This window comes from Ailuropoda melanoleuca, chromosome 1 (genome assembly GCF_002007445.2).
Source record: "Ailuropoda melanoleuca isolate Jingjing chromosome 1, ASM200744v2, whole genome shotgun sequence".
In the NCBI taxonomy this organism is placed as follows: domain Eukaryota; kingdom Metazoa; phylum Chordata; class Mammalia; order Carnivora; family Ursidae; genus Ailuropoda; species Ailuropoda melanoleuca.
In genome coordinates, this window is record NC_048218.1 from 110,947,679 (window position 1) to 110,967,171 (window position 19,493).

The window sequence follows — 19,493 nt, forward strand, 5'->3', positions numbered from 1 at the left end:
GTGAAAGTGAGTGAGGCTCAGGATTCCGCAAATCCACAGACTTTTGGATTCAACAACCACTTACAAATCCCGACCATTTTTTTAATTCTTATTTTTTTAAGATTTTATTTTTCAGGGGCGCCTGGGTGGCACGGCGGTTAAGCGTCTGCCTTCGGCTCAGGGCGTGATCCTAGCGTTACGGGATCGAGCCCCACATCAGGCTCCTCCGCTATGAGCCTGCTTCGTCCTCTTCCACTCCCCCTGCTTGTGTTCCCTCTCTCGCTGGCTGTCTTTATCTCTCTCGCATAAATAAATAAAATCTTTAAAAAAAAAGATTTTATTTTTCAGAGAAAGAGAGCACAAGCAAGGGGAGAGGCAGAGTCTGGAGAAGCAGACTCCCCACCGAGCAGGAAGCCCGAGGCGGGACTCGATCCCAGGATCATGACCTGAGCCCAACCGACTGAACCAGGCGTCCCAAATCCTGACTATTTTAAAGTGGACAGCGCATGACATGTGACTGTCGCCATCCTAGGGAGAGTGACACAGGTCCCAGCAGGGCGCACCCACACTCAGTCCAGCCCAGGGACAGCCTCAGTGCCATCCTCCCACAGCCACATGGCATCCCACTGGGCTGAGACCTCCCCCCGTCACTTTGCAGAGAAGGAGCGGAGGACCAGACTGGACAGTGGGGCATAACTAGTGTGCACAGCAGGGCTGGGACTCAGGATCCCCGCGAGTTCTTCTGGCGCCACGGTGGATGGCCTCCTTCCCCATTCCCTGACACCTCAAACACCACGGGAACTGCCCACCATGGGCTCACAGGGAGGCAGCGAACGTGGGCTGGGGTCCACGCTCTCTGACGGGCAGGTAAGGGGTAAAGGGAGTTCTTAGGCGCCTATGCAGCAACGGAACGGGCTGAGGACCCACAATGAACACCTTATCAGTGCATTTGAGTCTTTCTATTGCAGGTCGTGGGGTTCGCACAGTCACCGTGAGCGCCGGCCAGACAGCTTCCCTGGGCTTAGACCACTAGAAACACCCACACACGCGAGGTCCCATTTCCAAGGGAAACCACCAACAAAAATCACAGAAATGCAAAACCAATGTGTCACTGCATCCACTTCAGGAAGGACAGTTGTTCACATGAAGCAGGAGGGCTGAGGCAGGCACCGCCCGGAGTCCGCCCTAAGCTGCGGACATGCTCGGCGGGTCCTGCACGTGCCCACAAGTGACCGCGGACGCACGGGACGGCGGATTTGGGATTACAAACACATTTTAGCAAGGTCATAGATGTGCACGCACAAAATCCACAAGTAAGGAGGATGGACGGCAACTGAATCTATATGAACCTGTCACTCATTCGTTTCGGTTTCACGCAAGAAACATCTGGAAAACCTCCCCATTCTAACGGCCCCACACAGCAAATCTGTCACAGTAACATTTCAGAAAGAATCACAAGCACAGTCTAGTGCAATCGCATTTTTAGACCCCGTCTCTACGTGGAGGATGCTTTACGCTCCTGCAAGGCGCTAAGCCTCGGGGCCCCTTCCTCCCCGCTTGAAGAAGGTCAAGGCTGCTGTAGAGACGGGCACCTTCTCTTCCAGCGCTCTGGCCCCCGGGAAGGCAGACATGAAGCAAGCGCTTCAGTATAGAAAACACTGTATCAACCCTGCGTCATGGGCTGATGATCTCTGCAGGTTTTTGGCGAAACACTTCATCATGGAGACTGCTGTTTCCAGATGTCAATGGTCCATCCGGGAAGCCACAGGAACATACTCAGGCATGCTCATGGCAAACCAGGGGAGCGTTGGTGGGCCGTTCGCATGGTAATGAGACACAGCTCCTGGCCAGCCCTGAGCTCTGTGCTCCCACCTCACCTGCATCCTGACCCGGCTCCCAGCTCCAGGCGCCACCTGCTCACCGCCGCCCACCTGCACCCCTGCCTGGACCACCGCAGCGCAAGCCCCACACATCACATCACTCCCTCTGTCAACACATCAGCAGGCATCCTCAGAAGAGAAACCGGGTTTTTTAAAACTACAACAACTAGGGGCGCCTGGGTGGCTCAGTCGTTAAGCGTCTGCCTTCGGCCCACGGCGTAATCCCAGGGTCCTGGGATCGAGCCCTCCATCAAGCCCCGCATTGGCCTCCCTGCTCCGCTGGGAGCCTGCTTCTTCCTCTCCCACTCTCCCTGCTTGTGTTCCCTCTCTCGCTGTCTGTCTCTCTCTCTGTCAAATAAATAAATAAAAATCTTTAAAACAAAAAAAACCTACAACTAAATACCAGTACCATGAGCAGGGATGCCTTAACACCACATCGCTAATCAATGTTCAAATTTCCCTGTCTTACAAGTTTTGCTTCAGCTTTTTTTTTTTACGGTCAGATTGTTGGAATCGAGCTCCAAATGAAGTCTGACGATGTTTTCTAACGAAGAGCGGCTCCTTAACAATAGAGACCCTTCCTTCTCCTGCCGTGTTCTTGGAGATGACCGACATGCTTTTTGCCCAACCAAACTCTCCCCAACGCCAGGATCTTGCTGACCCCCCTGCAAGTCTCCCATGGGGCTCTGGCCCTGCGCTTCCTGGAAGCCGTGGATGGGTCTGGGCTCGGGGTGGTTCTAGTTTGATTTCTGGCTCCCGTGAGGCCCACGTGCATGGCCCACTTCCTTGGAGGAGGCACATGACCCTACCAGGAGCTTCCTTCTGTGACCCAGGAGGTTACGGAGGGTCACAGCCAGTCGGTTACTTGCGGTCTGCAACTTGGCACATTTTAACTCTTTCACTTTCTCAACACTTGCTGGCCAGAATTCCTCCTTAAATGGAACTTTCCTTCTTTGCCTATTTTTAACCCCGAGGTACATTTGTAAGAAAAGAAGGTTAAAAGCCTGTTCCTCTTTATTTACCAATTTTTCAGAATAAATCGGTCCCCTAGCATCCCTCAAAGGCAACTAACGAGGATTCGAGTTTGGGTTCGGTTTTTATTTTTTACTGTTTATTTTTGTTGTTGTTAAGCAGGTGCTTTATTTAAAGTCTGCCACAGATGGACGCCTGGGGGGCTCAGTTGGTGAAGCGTCTGCCTTCGGCTCGGGTCATGATCCCAGGGTCCTGGGATCAAGCCCCACATCCAGCTTTCTGCTCAACAGGAGCCTGCTTCTCCCGCTGCCCTCTGGCCCTCCCCCCGACTCATCCTCTCTCTCTCAAATAGATAAAAATCCTTAAAATAAATAAGTAAATAAAGTCTGTTGCAGAGATCAGAAAAGGACATCTGAGCCCAAAGTCACAAAGCCGACAGCCCTTACGACAGGATTCAGGCCCACGTCTGCACTGGTCCTCCTTGAGCATCTACCATCCAAGACCCTGTTCAATCCCGGGGATGGGCCACAGCGCTCACCACGCGGCTGGACACACAGGCAGAGGGCCAGCGTGGGGACTGCCCGGTCACCACTGCCAGGTGGAGAAGCCTCTCCCCAAACTGTAGTGAGTTCCAGGCAGCCACAGGGGACTTTCCTTATTCCCGCCATACAGGGGGGCCTCCAGAGGAGACACGGTTTCCGCCAAGGATGAAACTTTCTTCCTTTCCTTTTACAGAACTCCTTCCTTTTTTTTAAAAAAAAAGAAAATTATTTATTTATTTATTTGAGATAGAGCAAGAGAGACAGAGCACGAGCAGGGGAGAGGGAGAGGGAGAGGGAGAAGCAGACTCCCCACTGAGCAGGGAGCCCGATGTGGGACTCGATCCCAGGGTCCTGGGATCACGACCTGAGCCAAAGGCAGGTGCTTAACCAACTGAGCCCCCCAGGCGTCCCTACAGAATTGTCTCCTGATGCTCGAAGGAAAATAAACGTGGCAAATGAAGAGGCTGTAAGTGCCCCCGGGAGAGGAGGACGGTGTGAGCACGGCGGGGAGGCCAGAACTGGCTTGGCTTCTGATTTTCAGGACGCAGACACCCCAATGCCTGTCCGGCTTCCACCCACACGCAGGACATGCCTCGAACATATGGGGGAGAGCTTCCAAAAGCTCAGAGGCACTTGGGGAGACCCAAGGAAAAACCGGTCCTAGGTCCCTGGCTCTCTGAACAGAGACCCTCCAAGTGAGGCCAGGACGCCCCAGATGCCAGGCCAGCCAGCCCGACACCCACATGTGCCAAGAAGAAAACAGGAAGTGGGGCCCCCAGGCCATGGAGAACCTGGGGAGGAATCGGATTCCAGCAACCTGGGCCCCCAAACTGGCAGCCAGGGTTACTCTCATGCACAGACTTACATTTTTTCAGGAAGCTGGGGGAGGAGGGGGACGAGGGGGTGCTGTCGTGTGCGTTTCTTTTAATGATTACCCCTCCTGCAGGTAAAAACACACTCAGGCAACATAAACCGTATCAGAATGTTGTTATTCTGTCCTAACTCAGCATTAAAATATAAGTAATCAGTCTCCCCTTCCACAGTTAACTGCCACTTCCCCACGATTCCCACACACCCGCCGCCTTCAAGGGTCCTCCCCACATTCACAGCCTGTGATTGCTATAGAATCCACACCATCAGAGAAAAAAAAAATAACACTCAACCAGAACCTTCTTCTCCGCGGCAGATTCCAGCCTTTGGACCTGGGGACACTCATTCCCTAGAAAACATTTCCTCAGGCCCTTGCCCGGGAGAGAAGCTGCCTATCGTGCCGTGAATGCTGGCCGGAGGCGCCTCGGTCAACACCAAGGGCAGGGCCGGGTGGCCCTGAGCAGCAGCCCCAAGCCAACCTCGCAGTTCNGGGGGGCGGGGGGGGGGGGGGGGGGGGAGCTCAGCGCGCTGAGCCCGTGTGCACCATGCGGCTGGCTGCGCTGTGCCGAGGGGATGCCGGCCTGGCACACGGCACAGAAACAGACCCGGGCCAGCCTTCCCCAGGGTGACCAGCCTGCAGCCAGCGTGGGTGTTAATCATTAACCAGGCTCCGTGCTCCCTGGGTGTTAGTCATTAACCAGGCTCCGTGCTCCCCGCGGGAAGTAAGCTGACACCAGACCAACGTGTCCCCTGCCTGTGTCCCTCCACCTGTGGCCTGGCCCACCAGCTACGTCTAGCTCGGCCCTGCTTCCAAGCCAGGCTTACTGGGGGAGGCTCAGCATAGGTGGGGGGGGGGGTCTGAATCCGTGGAGGGCTGTCCCTCTTCTTCAAAGGGTCTGCGAAGCGAGGCTCCTATTTGCCAACCTGGACTTCCCACGTGGGCGACGGGCACCAGGCCGCCTTTCCCGGAAACACAGGCCATCTCTCCCCGCCAAGGGTGAAAAAGCCGAAGGCCCGGATGTTATTTTAGGTGCAGGAGGGAATGGTGAAATCAAAGCAAGTGTGGACCAAAGTCTGGCCTGTGGTTAGAACGGGGTGGGGCAGGGGCCCCGGATTTCCGGAGAAATCTACCTACGCACCAGGTTTTGGAGACGGCCCCAGGGGTGGCCCTGCCAGCAGCTGCAGACGGAGGCCTGGGGCAAAGGTCATCAGAAGAGGGTCCCCCCCACCCCGTGCCGCCTCATACCCACGCCTGGTCAGCAGCAGGGGCTTCGAAGGTCTTCCCTGGAGAGCTCTGGGGGACTTGGGTTCCCAGCCCTGCCCAATCCCCAAGCCCTTCAGAGTGCCTCCTTGAAACGATTTCCACCAACAGCCTCCCCGTTCCTCCGCACGTCTGTCCGGCCCACGTGGTCCACGGCCAGCCCCGCCGGGCACCACTGAGTGCACTTGCGCCCCAGGATGGCCCCATCCCAGGTCTCTGGCCGAACCCAGCCCCAGAAATGCCGGGGGGAGGGGGGCGCTAAGCGACTTGAAAGAGGTGGAGGGAGAGGCCCCCCACACACTGCCTCCTGGGCAGCCACATAGACATGAAAGCTGTGGGGCCGTGTGCCCTCTGAGGCTGCAGGAGGGTCCTGCCAGCCTCTTCGGGCTCCAGGCTGGATGGACCTCTCCAGCCGCCGCCTCCCGTCCCTAAGCCGGCCCCGCGCATGTCCATATCCTCCGCTTGGCTCGCGAGGACACAAGTCCAGCCCTACCTCCCCGCATCCATGTTCCAAACTAGCCACATCCCGGGTTTCTGGAAGACGGGAATCTAGGGGGGCAAACGGGTCATCATCCCCACCCCACAGGTGCACACTCCACGTCTGTGCTCCTTTCCACTGTGAATCACTGCCTTACCCCAGAAGCCCATTGTGATCTGCACATGAAAGCAGCCCATGGGCTGCCCCCATCCACACTTGCTTTGCTCCCTTCAAGAGCAGGTCATCAGAGGGGGTGAAATGCACTGTTATGAGAAAGGAAATCTGAGCAAAGTTTGGGATCCTGGCTTCCAACGTCATGGCCCAGGGCCCGCACACTTTAATTCCGGTCCCAACCTCCACAAAGTACCCTGAGGACTGTGGGAAGCACAGTCGCAACCCGCACTGCCCAGCACGGGGAGCTCAGCTCAGCCTGTGTCCGGATCATGACCACAGGGAACCTGGGGAACACAGCTCCACTCGGGTGCATTCAGCATTTCTTAAACACTCCCCACTCTGCCTCAAGTCGTAATACCGGGACATTCCACCACCGTGCTTACTGAGAAGACACAGAGCCGGGTATGGGCAGCACCGAGGAAAGGCAGCCTGAGGCTCTGAGGAGAAATGGCAGGTGCTCCAGCAGCCACAGGGAGAAGATGCGGACACCACAAGCGCCAGCCTCACACCCGCCCCCTTTCCAGCTATGTGACCTTGGCCTGCTCTTGCCCGACTCCTGGTGTGCTCACCAAGCCTGTTTCCCTCATGCCATCCACTCCATGTGTCCCTTTAAAAGGGAATCCTTCAGGGCTCCTCTGACGCCCCATTTCTGAACTGGAGCGTGGCTCTTGGATTACTGAAGTTTCATGGTGAAAGTCTGGGAATGCAGCATTGTGTGTTTTTATTTCCGGGTCTCCCTTGGCTTTTACCAAAACCATAGGTGTTAAGTTTGAGCAAGTGGAAGGCTTGACTACAATCTAGCAGGACTCCTGAGACTCTTCTCTGCTTCCTGAAGATCGGAGGATTACAGAACAAGGATGTTTGCAAGTCTCTGCCACCTGAAGCAAGGGAACGTCATTGGGACAAGGTGAAGGACGCTCGTGTGAGGTGCACAGACCCTGGGGGCCAGCCATGGGTGCAAACACAGCTGTGCATGCACACGTTCCCGGAGCGTGTGACTTCCAGAAACAGAGGCTATCATTCGGCTAAGACCCTCCCGTGCTGGTGCAGGTCTGCGTCTGTGTTCTGACGTGTCCTGCAGTGCGGGAACAGTCCGTGAGCAGGAATAATCCACACCCGACCACAGACCTGCACTTACTGAGGACGAGGACAAGAATTCACACAGAGGCCGCCGTGGACCGGGGCCGGCGGCAGAGGCCAGCTCTTCCAGGCGCTCCAGTGAACCTTCTAGGCAAAGCCCCCCACCCAATATTCAACAGGTGGAAAGCCTGAACTTTGTCGTGGCTACCTAATTCTGCAATCAGGTAAAGGGAGTATCATTAAAGGGGATTCCTTTCCGTCTATCTCAAACTTCCAAGTGTCCGATTCGGTGGGCAGTCTTTCCAAAATAATCCAATTCCTTTGGGAGATCCCGTCATGGCCCCTGGGAAGGAATGTGACACAGACATTGTTTGCTCAGGGGCACATGTCTTCAACAGTCACACTGTGCTGTGTCAACCTCACCACTCACGATCACTTCCTCCAACTCTGTGAGTTTAAGCAAACCATGCTGGACAAGGTCCCGACGTCCCCACACGCACGTACAGGTGCAACTAACAGGACCCAGACTGGAAACTCTGGCCTCAGTCTGTGTAACCTGAAGCCTAATGTCACCTGCGACAGAAACCATCCATTGTCTTCACCCTCATTAAACAACGAGTCCAGCCATAGGAGCTCCATGAACAGCCGACTCAAATTTCAGAAGCGATTCTATACCCCGTCTCCTCCAGCAGGAGAAACCACAATAGCCAAGCAAAAACAATCTGGGTGTGAGCGCCGGCAGCCAGGTGAGGGCTCGCACCTGCGTCCCCAGGAGGCTCCGGTGCTGCCCGGAGCACCCACACATATGGCCACCACCAGGCGGGGACATGGCTTCTTGCAAGGACAGACGCCACTCTGAAAGAAGGAACTTCTCTGACTCAGGGTCGCCACGCTGGCTGCTCAGGCCGTCCCTGGGCCAAGGCTGCTGTGTGCTGCCCAGGACCCCTGGCCACGCGGGGAGTTCACACCTGCTAGACTGAGGGGTGTCCCAGGGAAAGCCGCAGGTGCGCCCGGGGAGTGTGCAGGTCCCCTCCTGCACTGGTATGAACCTGCCCTCCAGGAAGGACAGTGACAGTCAACGAAGGGCAAGACAAAAGGCACCAACACTCTGCCCGGAGCATCGGTCATTGCCGTGACGCACGTCCAGCCCTCCGTGAGGCCCGCCGCAGACAGGCCCTCAAGCCCCCTGCCAGCTGGGGCTCCCTCGCCGTCTCCCGGGGGTGCTCAGGAGAAACAGGTCCCTCCTTCACCCTCGCGGAGCAGATGGCACACTCTGGAACCGATCAAACCAGTTCTCCCCGACCAGATGGCAAGAGAACAATGGTCAAAACCAAACAAACCCGCAGAGGCCGCGGGCACCGGGAGACCTTGACTGCCCCTCGCATTTGCCCCACGAAGAAGGCTCTTCCTCATCCGGTGTCTCTCCGGTGTGCCGCAGCCAGTGCCCAGACTGTCCACGCACTAATCCGTCTGCTCCTCACAGCACCTGCCAGGGAGGTGGCAGCATCCCCACGTACAGAAGAGGATAGTGGGGCCCAGACGCGAGACAGCTCCATGCGAGGTCACACAGGTCTCCAGGTACCGTGACCTGAATGGACCCTGACCTGATGCTGGCCCCGTGCTCGCAATCACTAACATGTTCTGCACCTGTGTGTGCACGCGAGCACGCGTGGTCGATATGCACGCACGTATGCGTCTGCAGAAACACTTAGAACAGAAGCACAACTTGGCCTGGGAGGGCCCGACCACCACTCCCCACCACGAGGGATCCAGTACCTGTTAAAACCGCAGCGCCTCCCTTCATAACGCAACAGGCCCTGCTCCTCAGCGGCCATCCCAGCGCGAAGCCAACAGACAACAAAGCCACCGTCATGCTTCTCTAGCCTCAACGCCGTATCGACTATGGACAGGCAGAGCCAGAAAAAGACGAAGGTCCCGGCGAGGCTGCACTCCAGAGCGGCATCCGACTTCCATCTCAGACGGGCACTGCCCCGCACTCGTGTGCAGGCGGGACGTCTGTGGGGCAGCCGCGGCTCAGGACACACCCCCGGCCACAGCCCACGCCCTGCGTGACCCCTCCATGTGCACGTTCTCCGCCGGTCCCTGCTTCCCTCCTCGATGACGAGGTGCATGCCGACTGTCCCGGTTTCCTGTCCATGCCGGCCCCTGGGAAATGCAGCCCGTGTGCACATCTCATCAGCTAAGCTAACATTTACAAAGGGAGGTTCGCCTCCTGGACCCACTGCCTGGTGGCTTTAGTCTGGAGATGGATCCGGCGTGACTCCCCACTTTTTAAAGCCCCTGCAATAAGCAGAAGAAGGCTAGGCACCAGAAAAGTTCTAGAACAATGGCCATCGAGGTGACAGCCACGTGTTCATAGCATGACAACCACACGGAGCTGTCTGCCCTCCTCTGTCCCAAAGGCCCCACATGGTCCAAAGGCACCACTGCCCCACAGACACCAACCCAGGCAGAGCGTGAGGTCATCATGTCAGCCCCCGGATGTGGCCAGGTCCTGCCGGCATGGCCCATGGCCGTCCACACCAATTGCCCCAGGAACAGACCCGGCAACTCATAGTCAGAACAGGCCAAGATGAGGCTATTCTGGAACCTCTCGGAAGGGCTCCCGGTACTCAAGACACATGCAGAGCCGGTGAACGCCCCGTCGGGGAGTGGCCCCAGAGCCAGAGCGAGCAGACGGTGGCCAGGTCAGAGGACCACATGAAGACATGCAGAAGGGGGTACTCACGGCCCAGAGCCAACAGCCTGAGGTGGACGGGAAGGAGGCCACCTGCTCCCACACCTGAAGACTGATAAGTCACCACGAGCATCAAAGACAGAGCACGGAGTGGGAGAGCCACGGGCACACAGAGGACACGGGGCCTAGGGATGCATGGACTGGCCAAAGGGCACCTGCCATCTGAACCCTGCCACTCACCTTCCCATTCATGAGCAAGGCCTCCTTGGGGAAGGTCTTCATGAGACCCACGTCCACATAGACGCCCTGTGATACAGGTACATGGCACCACGACACACACAGACACCCTGCGACACGGCCGCCACACCACCACACTACACACGGACGCCCTGCAGCACGGCCGCCATGGCACCACGACACACACGGACGCCCTGCGACACGGCCACCACGGCACCATGCTACACACGGACGCCCTGCGACACGGCCGCCACGGCACCATGACACACGGATGCCCTGCAGCACGGCCGCCATGGCACCACGACACACACGGACGCCCTGCGACACAGCCACCACGGCACCATGCTACACACGGACGCCCTGTGACACGGCCGCCACGGCACCACGACACACACGGACACCCTGCGACACAGCCGCCACGGCACCACGACACACACGGACGCCCTGCGACACGGCCACCACGGCACCACGGCACCACGACACACACGGACGCCCTGCAACACGGCCACCATGGCACCACGACACACATGGACGCCCTGCGACACGGCCACCACGGCACTACGCTACGCACGGACGCCCTGCAACACGGCCGCCATGGCACCACGACACACACGGACGCCCTGCACATGGCCGCCATGGCACCACGACACACATGGACGCCCTGCGACACGGCCACCACGGCACCATGCTACACACGGATGCCCTGCAACATGGCCGCCACGGCACCACGACACACATGGACGCCCTGCGACACGGCCACCATGGCACCATGCTACACATGGACGCCCTGCGACACGGGCACCTTGGGGCCCACATTCTACCCCTAAGAAAATGGACTGAGACATCTTCCATCACAGAGAAGGAAACCCAGGCTGAGCAAAGGGACCCCTGACATTTGCAATCTGAAAGGCAGATGTTGCAAAAGCAGGAGTGACTCTGGTCACTAAGGAAAATGTGCAAAGGTGAGTACCTGAGGCCCGGGGTCCGTGCAGAGGCTCTGTGAGTGCAGCAGGTCCCGTCTGAGGTCCAGAGGGAGCCTGACAGCCCCAAAGAAGGCCCCACATCAATAGAGAGACATCCCATATGATAAGCCGAGACCCCCACGAAACAGCGAGGACTCACCTGTCCCAAGTACACCTGAACGCAGCGGGGAGTCACCACCTATAATGAGAAGACACAGGGTAAGCAGAGGGGCTCCCAGGGAAACTCCACACGATGTCCACTCAGGCACGGCCCCAGAGCTGCCCTGCCTGACGCCGCTCACGGCCATAGAGTTCCAGCATCAGAGACAGACAAGACCTGCAGTTACAAGAATCCAGATTTTTCCTCACTTTTACAAAGTCCTCCCTTCCCAGAATTTCCTGCAAACCCTGGAGCCTCCCCCAAGAGAAACGCCCTGTGCTCATGCACAGAACTTTCTCTTCAATTTCAAAGGACCAGTGGACTCCCAGGCTAAGAAATGGGGAGCACCACCACAAGAAGGTGGGGGCCCTGACTGGTGGTCTTCAAGCCGCCCCCACAACCACACCCAGCGCTTGTATTCCTTACAAAGTAGACCGCCTTTTCTAAAACTCTTTCCACAAGTGGGACAGAAAGCAGATGAGTGGCCCTGGGGCTCGGTCTCCTCATCTGAGCGGGGGAGGTAGGCAGGGCGTGGGCGCTCAGAATAGGCCAGCACAGGCCAGGCTCTCATACTCCGGGAGCAGGGACCGTCCCTGGGCAGACGGGGCTCTTGGTGGGTGAGGGGATCACCCCTGCCTCGTGCTGTCCTGGGAGGCCATGATCCTGGCACCTGCCAGCAGGATTCAGCTCTCCTCCCCCAGGGCCCCTGGTACCCCCATCCTCAAAGCAAAAACGTACACAGGAAGGGAGAGACCCCCAGGGATCTGACTAATTGTCCTTGTGGCCTACAGCGGGTGGCAGCATGACCTTGGCTCTAGCCATGCAGACTATTTATAACTGTTGCTTATCTTCCGAAGTCCCTCAGGGAACATGACACATGGTCATTCATTCGTCTGGGACATACATCGCTCCAGCAGGAGGCTGACTCATATACTCATCTGGGGCGGGGCCCTGTCCCCTGGCACCAACCCTCTCCCCACCTGCACCCCCTCCCCACACACAGCCCCCCTCTCTCCAGCACTGCTGACCCAATGGCTTCCCTGCCTTGACCGACACCCCCTGGAAACAGAGGCACATCCTTATGACACGCGTGTCCTCAGGTCCACACACGTGTATGTCAAAGCTCGATGAATGCAGGAAGAAATACGTGAACCAATAAATATAAAACAAAAAGAAAACAAGCAAAAAAAATGTCTCTGGAAATAGGGGAAGTTACAGACCAGCGCCTACAGGGTGGGGACAGCCTGCCAGGCAGGCCCACGGAGTGCGGGGCTCGTTGGTCACGTCTGCACGTGGGCAGTGTCCACGCAGCACCTGGGGGCCCAGTGCGCCACTCTACGGGACACCTGGCAAGCCTGGGATCCGGGCTCCCGTCTTTGAAAAATCGCTATCTGGATTCCATGCCAGGGAACATTATTCAGCAATTAAAAAAAAAAAAAGGAAAGATCCAGAGGAATGTCAAATGCCGATCACCAAAACAAAGAAGGCAGGGAGAAAGGCTGTGTGATTCCAACTCTGCCATTCCGGGGAAGGCAAGACTGTGTCGACCGCAAGGAGATGGGTGGCCGCCCGCAGTGGGGGCTGGGGGCTGGGGGGGGATACGCAGAGCACAGACGATGTTTCGTGAATACGGTCTGTGCGATCCTCTAATGGTGGACACGTGTGACCCATTTGTCCAAACCCACAGAACGGGCAGCACCAAGAGCAAAACCTAATATCAACTGTGGGCTTCCGTTGGTAAATGTATCAGTATTCGCCCACCCAGGGTAACAAATGCACCCCGTTACTGCAACGGCACAACAGGGAAAATCAGGAGGGAAATGAGAGTACCGTCTAACTTCTCTGTAAATCTAAAATTGTCCTTAAAAATAAAGTCTATTCATTAGTTTTCAGTTGGCTGCCTGGAAGCGTGTGTGTGTCTGAGGAGCAAAAGGAAAAGTCGTATGCAGTCTCGAAACCCACGAATCTTACAAAGCTCAGCCGGCAGATCTTCCGCCCAGAAGGCAGGTGGGTCTGGTGCATCCCACAACCCCGCCAGGCTAGGAGGGAGATGGCAACACTGCCCACCTGTCCCCAGGGTGCCCTCCAGAGAACGAGAGCAGGCTCCAAGCCGGGGCTCCAAGTCCCACGCCCGCCCCTCCTGGCAGTCCCATCCGCGGCCGAGAACTCTGAGGAGCTCTGCCGTTCCTCACGGTGGCGACCCGGACACGCCGTCAGGGAGGAGATGTTCGCCAAGGCAAACCACATAAGCCACTGACTTCGCTGGAGAGCGAGCAGGGCCCTGGGACAGAACGAGCAGGCTCCCCAGCTAAGTAGAACAAAGGACAAGCATCAAGCCTCAAGCCTCGAGGCTTGCACTCCTGCCGGAGAGGAGCCTCTGATCCAGAGGACCGATTACAACCCGCTGTGTGCACCCGCACCGTTACAAAACGCAAACAGAAAACGTCCAAGGGCTACAATAAACTTGCAAATGAAATTGCACCAAAAGCGCCAAGTCAGAGAAGAGGGCGTGGCCTAGGGGAGAGCCACCTGTCGGCACAGATAAAACGAATGTTTACATCAAGAATAGCGAACATCTAATTTCGCAAAGACCATCCTCGAGTGGACACAGTGGGCACGTGTCCCTTGGATGCGGCTCACACAAAATCCCAGGACGGCAACTCCCGGAGAACACACCACTTGGCCTGCTGCATTTCCTCCCTTGGAATAAGAGAGAGGACGCCAGCGGACTCCAGTCTGGCAGGGCCATGGTGGGAGAGTGCAGGGCACATGCGTGGTCCCCCATGGACCACCCTGCCTGGCACCTGGGATGTACGCAGCCATGCAGAGGCCCCCCCCTTTCATGTCCTGGACACTCGGGTTCCCTCCAGCTCTTCGGTCTGATCAGAGAGGCACAGCACACGATCACGGGCTCTCCACCAGCCATGCACCTGCTTCTCTGACCCACGGCCCGCCCGCCTCCCCTCGGGACAGAGACGCCAGGTGAGCACAACACAGGCAGCTGTTCGGGGTTCAGGTCGGGTCAGTAACGGCAGAGCCCGCTCACCTGCTCACCTGCTTTCTGTCCCCATCTTACTGCGACCTCAGATCACACGCCCAACGGGCCATCTGCTATGCTCACTTCATGAAAGGAAACACCGTGGTGCTGGATGGTTTCCAGGTGGGCCTGACCTTCCTCGTCATGCAAGAGCTGATGCTTCTCGATATTCAGGTTATGCAGGAACCAGTCCTGTCTCACTGACGGAGTTAAAAACCCGGTGGCACCTGCCACGCGCATCAAGACTGCGGGAGGGTCCCAACGTGACGCTGTTCCCAGGGACCATCCGACAGCAGGACGCCCACAGAACCCCAAGTGCACGGCCAGTGCATTAGAGGGAGGACATGGCTGCACCCTGGGGGCCTGGACAGTGCCTCCCTCACCGAGCTCCTTCCTGCTCTGGAAGGTGGCCTGAGCACGGTCGCAGGAGAATGGGGCCCAGCTGCCACCGCCGGGCTGCACTCACGGGGATGCCCACAGTTCATCCAAGGGGCATCTTCACATCCCAAGTCGGCCACACTCTGTGTCTGCGGGTCCTGCTCGCTGGCCCTGACTGCCACCCAGAAAGCCAGTGACCGTCCCTTCGGTGCGTGAAGGGCTGAGTCTCAGAGGCTGGGCAGTGTGGGCAGATCCCACTGGGTCCAAACTCCACGTTCCTCCCCTGAAGGGAATTGCTCTGCTTTCTCACCGCAAGTACCCGGCGGGTGGGCGAGGGGCGGAGCCCACGGGGGACAGGGGAGGGCAGCAGAACCAGCGCCGCCAGGGACTGCGACAGCCCGGAGAGATCGTGAGACGTCTGTCCTGGGACCGGTTTATGGCCTCGTCGCGGCTGCATTAGGGGCCAAGTCACCGTAACCAAGGACAACCATAAACAAACAGGACTGCACCCGGCCACACCTGGCTCCGTCGCACCTGCAGCACGAGGTATCGAAAACTCTCCCCAGGGCAGCAGGTGGGCAGGTGACCAGACAGAGGGGGCCTCGCTCCAGGGGGTGACTGTGCCCTGGGAACGGGAGTGTGGGTGTGAGTGCTGGTGTGTCTACGAGTGACTGTGTGTCTGAATGAAGCGTGCACGTGTGTCTGTGTGCACACTCTCGCACAATCCAGGTCCAGCCCTGCAGCTGCCCCTCCGCAAGGGCCCCGGGGCACTCTGGCCAACACCCCGGGGGGCTGACCCAGGCTAGGAGCTGAGACTCCTTCTCCGGGGGAGTGAGACCCGCCTCACAGGGCCTAACTTGGCCCCTCTGTTTACTTCTGGAAATTAAGGTCCTGGGACCGAAATTACAGTTCAGCCCTTCCCGTGCCCTACAGAGATTGTCTCCTTTCCATTCGCTCAACAAAACAATGAACTCAGCGCTTGTTGTTGCCAATTCTTACTAAATTTTACTTCGAACAAAGCCGCATAAAACAGCACACCGCCGCTCTCTCCGGAAACGCGTGTGTATAATGAAGGCCCGCACAGTCCGTGGGCGCAGAGGAAAGGGAAAGCCGAGCCGACCCTTCCGGAATCGTGGACAATCCCAGTTGTGCTGGGCCACGTGAGTGAGCACCACAGAAGCCCACAGAAGCCAGTGCCCTCAAGCATGTGGCACATTTTCACGGGGGCAGCTGCCCCAGGGAAAGCCAGCAGCTCATCTTCTCTCCAGCCGCACTGCCTACTCATTTTCCAGGTAATCCTGCCCACAGGAAAATTCTTCCCTGGCTGGCATCACGCTGGCATGAGCAAATACTCAGGCCGGGATTCTGGAAGGGTGCGTCCGCTAAAAAGCACCAAGTTATGAAGAAGCGCTCAATCAGTGCAGCACCCACGTGCCATGATAAACTCATCCACCCTCACGGACACTCAAGTGAGACAGGGAGAGAAAAACAGGTGGGCCACCGACCCACCTTGATGGCTGCAGAAGCCTTTACTGAGTGACGCCCAAGGAAGATGCGCGACCTTATGCCCAACTTGCACCATTAAATAAAACCACTTCATTTTAAAATTCACAATACTGTGAATGCCAACAGAGGCGGGGCACAGTGTGGCAGAGGGTTGACCTCTGCTTTATCTTTGCAAAGGCGATTCCTTATGAGATTGGATGGCAGCACCTGCTTCCCCCCCACGTTAACCACAGAGACCACCTGCCCCCTCACGCCCCGCACCCAACTGGAGAGACGGACACCCAAGCGACGTGTCCACTGACCCCAGGACTGCACGGAATCTCAGGGGCCCCCGCGTCTCTGCACGAAGCAGCAGTCCCGAGGGAGGAGGGCAGGGCTTTTTCTTAAGGGGCAGAATCTTCCACGTTCTCTTCATCTTTTATTATTTTATAGCTTTGACTTCTGGGGCTGTGTGTTACTGATCGATAAACATAAGATGTTTTTATTCGCCCATTACATAAGATGGAGAAGAGATAAAAGTTTAATTGTGTTTATAAGAAACATTACGGTTGATCAGAAATGGGGCAGAGCAGTGACAGAAGGGAAGCCCCTCTCCCTGGTGCTGACATCCAGAGAAGAGCTCAGATACCACCCGTGTTGGTCACTCAGGGACAAGGACAGTCCCACAGACCCTGCACCTTGAACAGACATCTCTCTTCCCTCCTGGTCCCGGAGTCACATCCCCGTGTGGCATGAGGTCCACGCGTGGCATGGCCGGTTCCCCCGAGGTCTCCCTCCTGGGCATGTCCACGGCCATCTCCTCCCCGCGTCCACTGCTCGTCCCTCCATGTGTGTCTGTGTCCTGATCCCCTCTTCTTCTAAGGACGCCAGTCCTGTGGGGTCACTCCAGCCACGTCACTATACCTCCATCACCTCCTTTGAGGCCCTAGCTCCACAAACAGCCACATTCTGCGGTTCTGGGGCTCAGGGCTTCCACGCGCAGATCTGGGGGTGGGGGCACATGAAGCCCACAGTACCCACCCTCAAAGGTCTGACCAGGACAGTAGAGGACTCAGGTCAACACAGGACGTTCCCACAAGTCTGGCGGGAGCCGGCTCCTCTAGGCAGGGCCAGGAGAGCTGCTGCATGGGCAGGTGACTCAGCTCCTCGGTCAAGTGTGCCCATCGACGGTCCTGTGGGTGGGGGCACACAGGCGATGGCGGGAAGGCCCAGGGGCAGATCTCCACACTGCCCTCTGAACAGGGACAGCATCGTGTGGAGACGGTTCCACAAAATGCCAACGTCCAAGACTCCATTAATTTACCTGCTTCCTTCAAGCTCTCCCAGGGGGTAGGACAGCCCAAGTCACCCGTGTAATCCCAGGAGAAAATATGCCCCCCACCAGTCCAGCTAAGCACCCCCCCAGGGCCTGCCTGCCCCACATGGGGGCGGAGGGTGGGGAACTCCCAGGGATCCTTTCATCACGTTTCTCCTTCAAGTTAGCAAGGAGCTACTGAAGGTTGTGTTTTTTCTTTTAAAAAAAAAGAGGAAAGGTAAGCCCCAGGTTTTGTCGGCCCTCAGTCCTGGCTCCACTGGCCCACAAGGTCAGCCCCCCGACAAGCTCTGCAATTCTAGTAACTTCTAGAGCAGTTGCACACCTGCCCCAGACCGGGCCTTATTCCCACATGTACGCTGGTAGTGAGTGTTCGAGGTGGCTTCCTGACCCAATCGAGGCCTGAGGTCCAGGGAAACGCCTGTCAATGCTCACACGGCACAGAAAAGAATTAAATCGAGAAAATCCTGCTCTGCATTCGTCTGGTTACCAATATTTGTCCGAGACCAGAGATCTGTGAGTCTACTGCGGGAACAACGTCCCAGTCGTGCTTCTCCAGGTGGCGGGCAAGGGCCACCTGGGCCCACGGTGGGATGCTTGCTCGGTGACCAGATCAGGCTGAGTGTGGAGGCCTGGCACCTTCCTGACGGTCTCATTTTCCAGGTGAGGAAGCCAGGGGCCTCAGAGGCGAGGTGTCGTGTGCAGGACCCCTGGAAATTAGACGAGACCAGAATGGAGCCCCACAGACCCCCTGGGGCCGGAACCTACCAGATTCCTGTTTCCTATCTTTGTGAAATGAAAAAAGAAAAAAAAAAGGATGGCGTCCGATACTTAGTAAGATGCCAGTGGCTTGCCAAAGAACCAGAAGAAAATCTCATAAATACAACTTTAAGGCAGAAAAATAAAAAATATATATATGTAAAATTTAAGAAGCCTTTTAAAAATGTCTTTTACTTTTCTGGTCATTTAAAACAGCAAAGACTGAGACGTAAGTGCACTGAATTCCCGGACCTCTTTCCACGAGAAAAATCCAGGTCTCAAATTCAGACCACTCCTCACCAGCTGTCACCACAGTCGGCCTGCAACGCATCATGAGTGACCGGAAATCAATAATAATTACAGCACCCATGTTGATGAATAATGTACATTTTAATGAATTAGAAGACGCTGTCAGTCACCCCCACACTAAGGCCTGTGCGCTCTTTCCAAAGTTTTCCCCAGGAGCAAAGCAGGTTGCAGCACTGAGGCGGGAGCACCAGCGGCCCTTTGGCAGGTGACTCAGCGGCACCCCAACCAGAGGGAACATTCCAGAGGGTAGGCTGGTGCCCAGGAGATGCGTCCTTCACCATGACCCAACGGGGCAGTGGGGACAAGCAACTCCCAGCCATCCCCTTCCAAAGCCCGAGGCGGCAAGGATACTGCCGACATGGGAGCCAGAGGACACGGAGACTATGACGGCCGGGTGTCCACCTGCTTCAAGGGCAAAGGCCGCGAGCCTCGGCGGAGGGAGGCGGGCGAGGGTCCCCAGTGGCGCAGCGGGGCACGGGGCACACGGTCCCCTCACCTGCATGGTCACGCCCACCTGTCCACTGTCAAAACCATCAGACTGGATATTTATGACACGTGACTTTTCTAACCATATGCTTATTTCAAACAAAAATTTACTTTTTACATATAATAAACACACAGTTTTAAAAAGGCACACAGTCAGCTGGATAGCACAGAAAAGTCCCTGGACATGGCCTCAGAGGTGCACCCCCTGCCCTCCCTGTGCCCTGTCCTCCCCATGTCCCCTGTCTCCGCCATGTCCTCTCCCAGCAATCTGACCGGCTCAGGTGGCCCCTCCTCTGTGGACTCAGTCTTCCTCAACCACACAGGGGACATCATAACCCCTCCCTCCTCTCCTCCCACCAAGCCCCTCCTCTCCTCCTCCCGCAAAACCCTCCCCCACCGAGCCCCGCCCCCAC

The 19,493-nt window shown here is 57.1% G+C and overlaps 1 protein-coding gene across 4 annotated transcripts in view; it reads right to left on the reverse strand.

Moving 5' to 3' along the window:
- LOC100472275 (tensin-3) overlaps nt 1-19,493 on the reverse strand; it is a 158,000-nt gene that overhangs the window by 106,465 nt on the left and 32,042 nt on the right. For 2 of the 4 annotated variants that reach the window (XM_034665209.1, XM_034665224.1), the window contains exon 4: nt 11,294-11,332. The exons of the other annotated variants lie outside the window; for them this stretch is intronic. In XM_034665209.1, the coding sequence (XP_034521100.1) occupies nt 11,294-11,332 (39 nt within the window). The remainder of the gene's footprint in view (nt 1-11,293; nt 11,333-19,493) is intronic. 4 annotated transcript variants of the gene reach the window in all.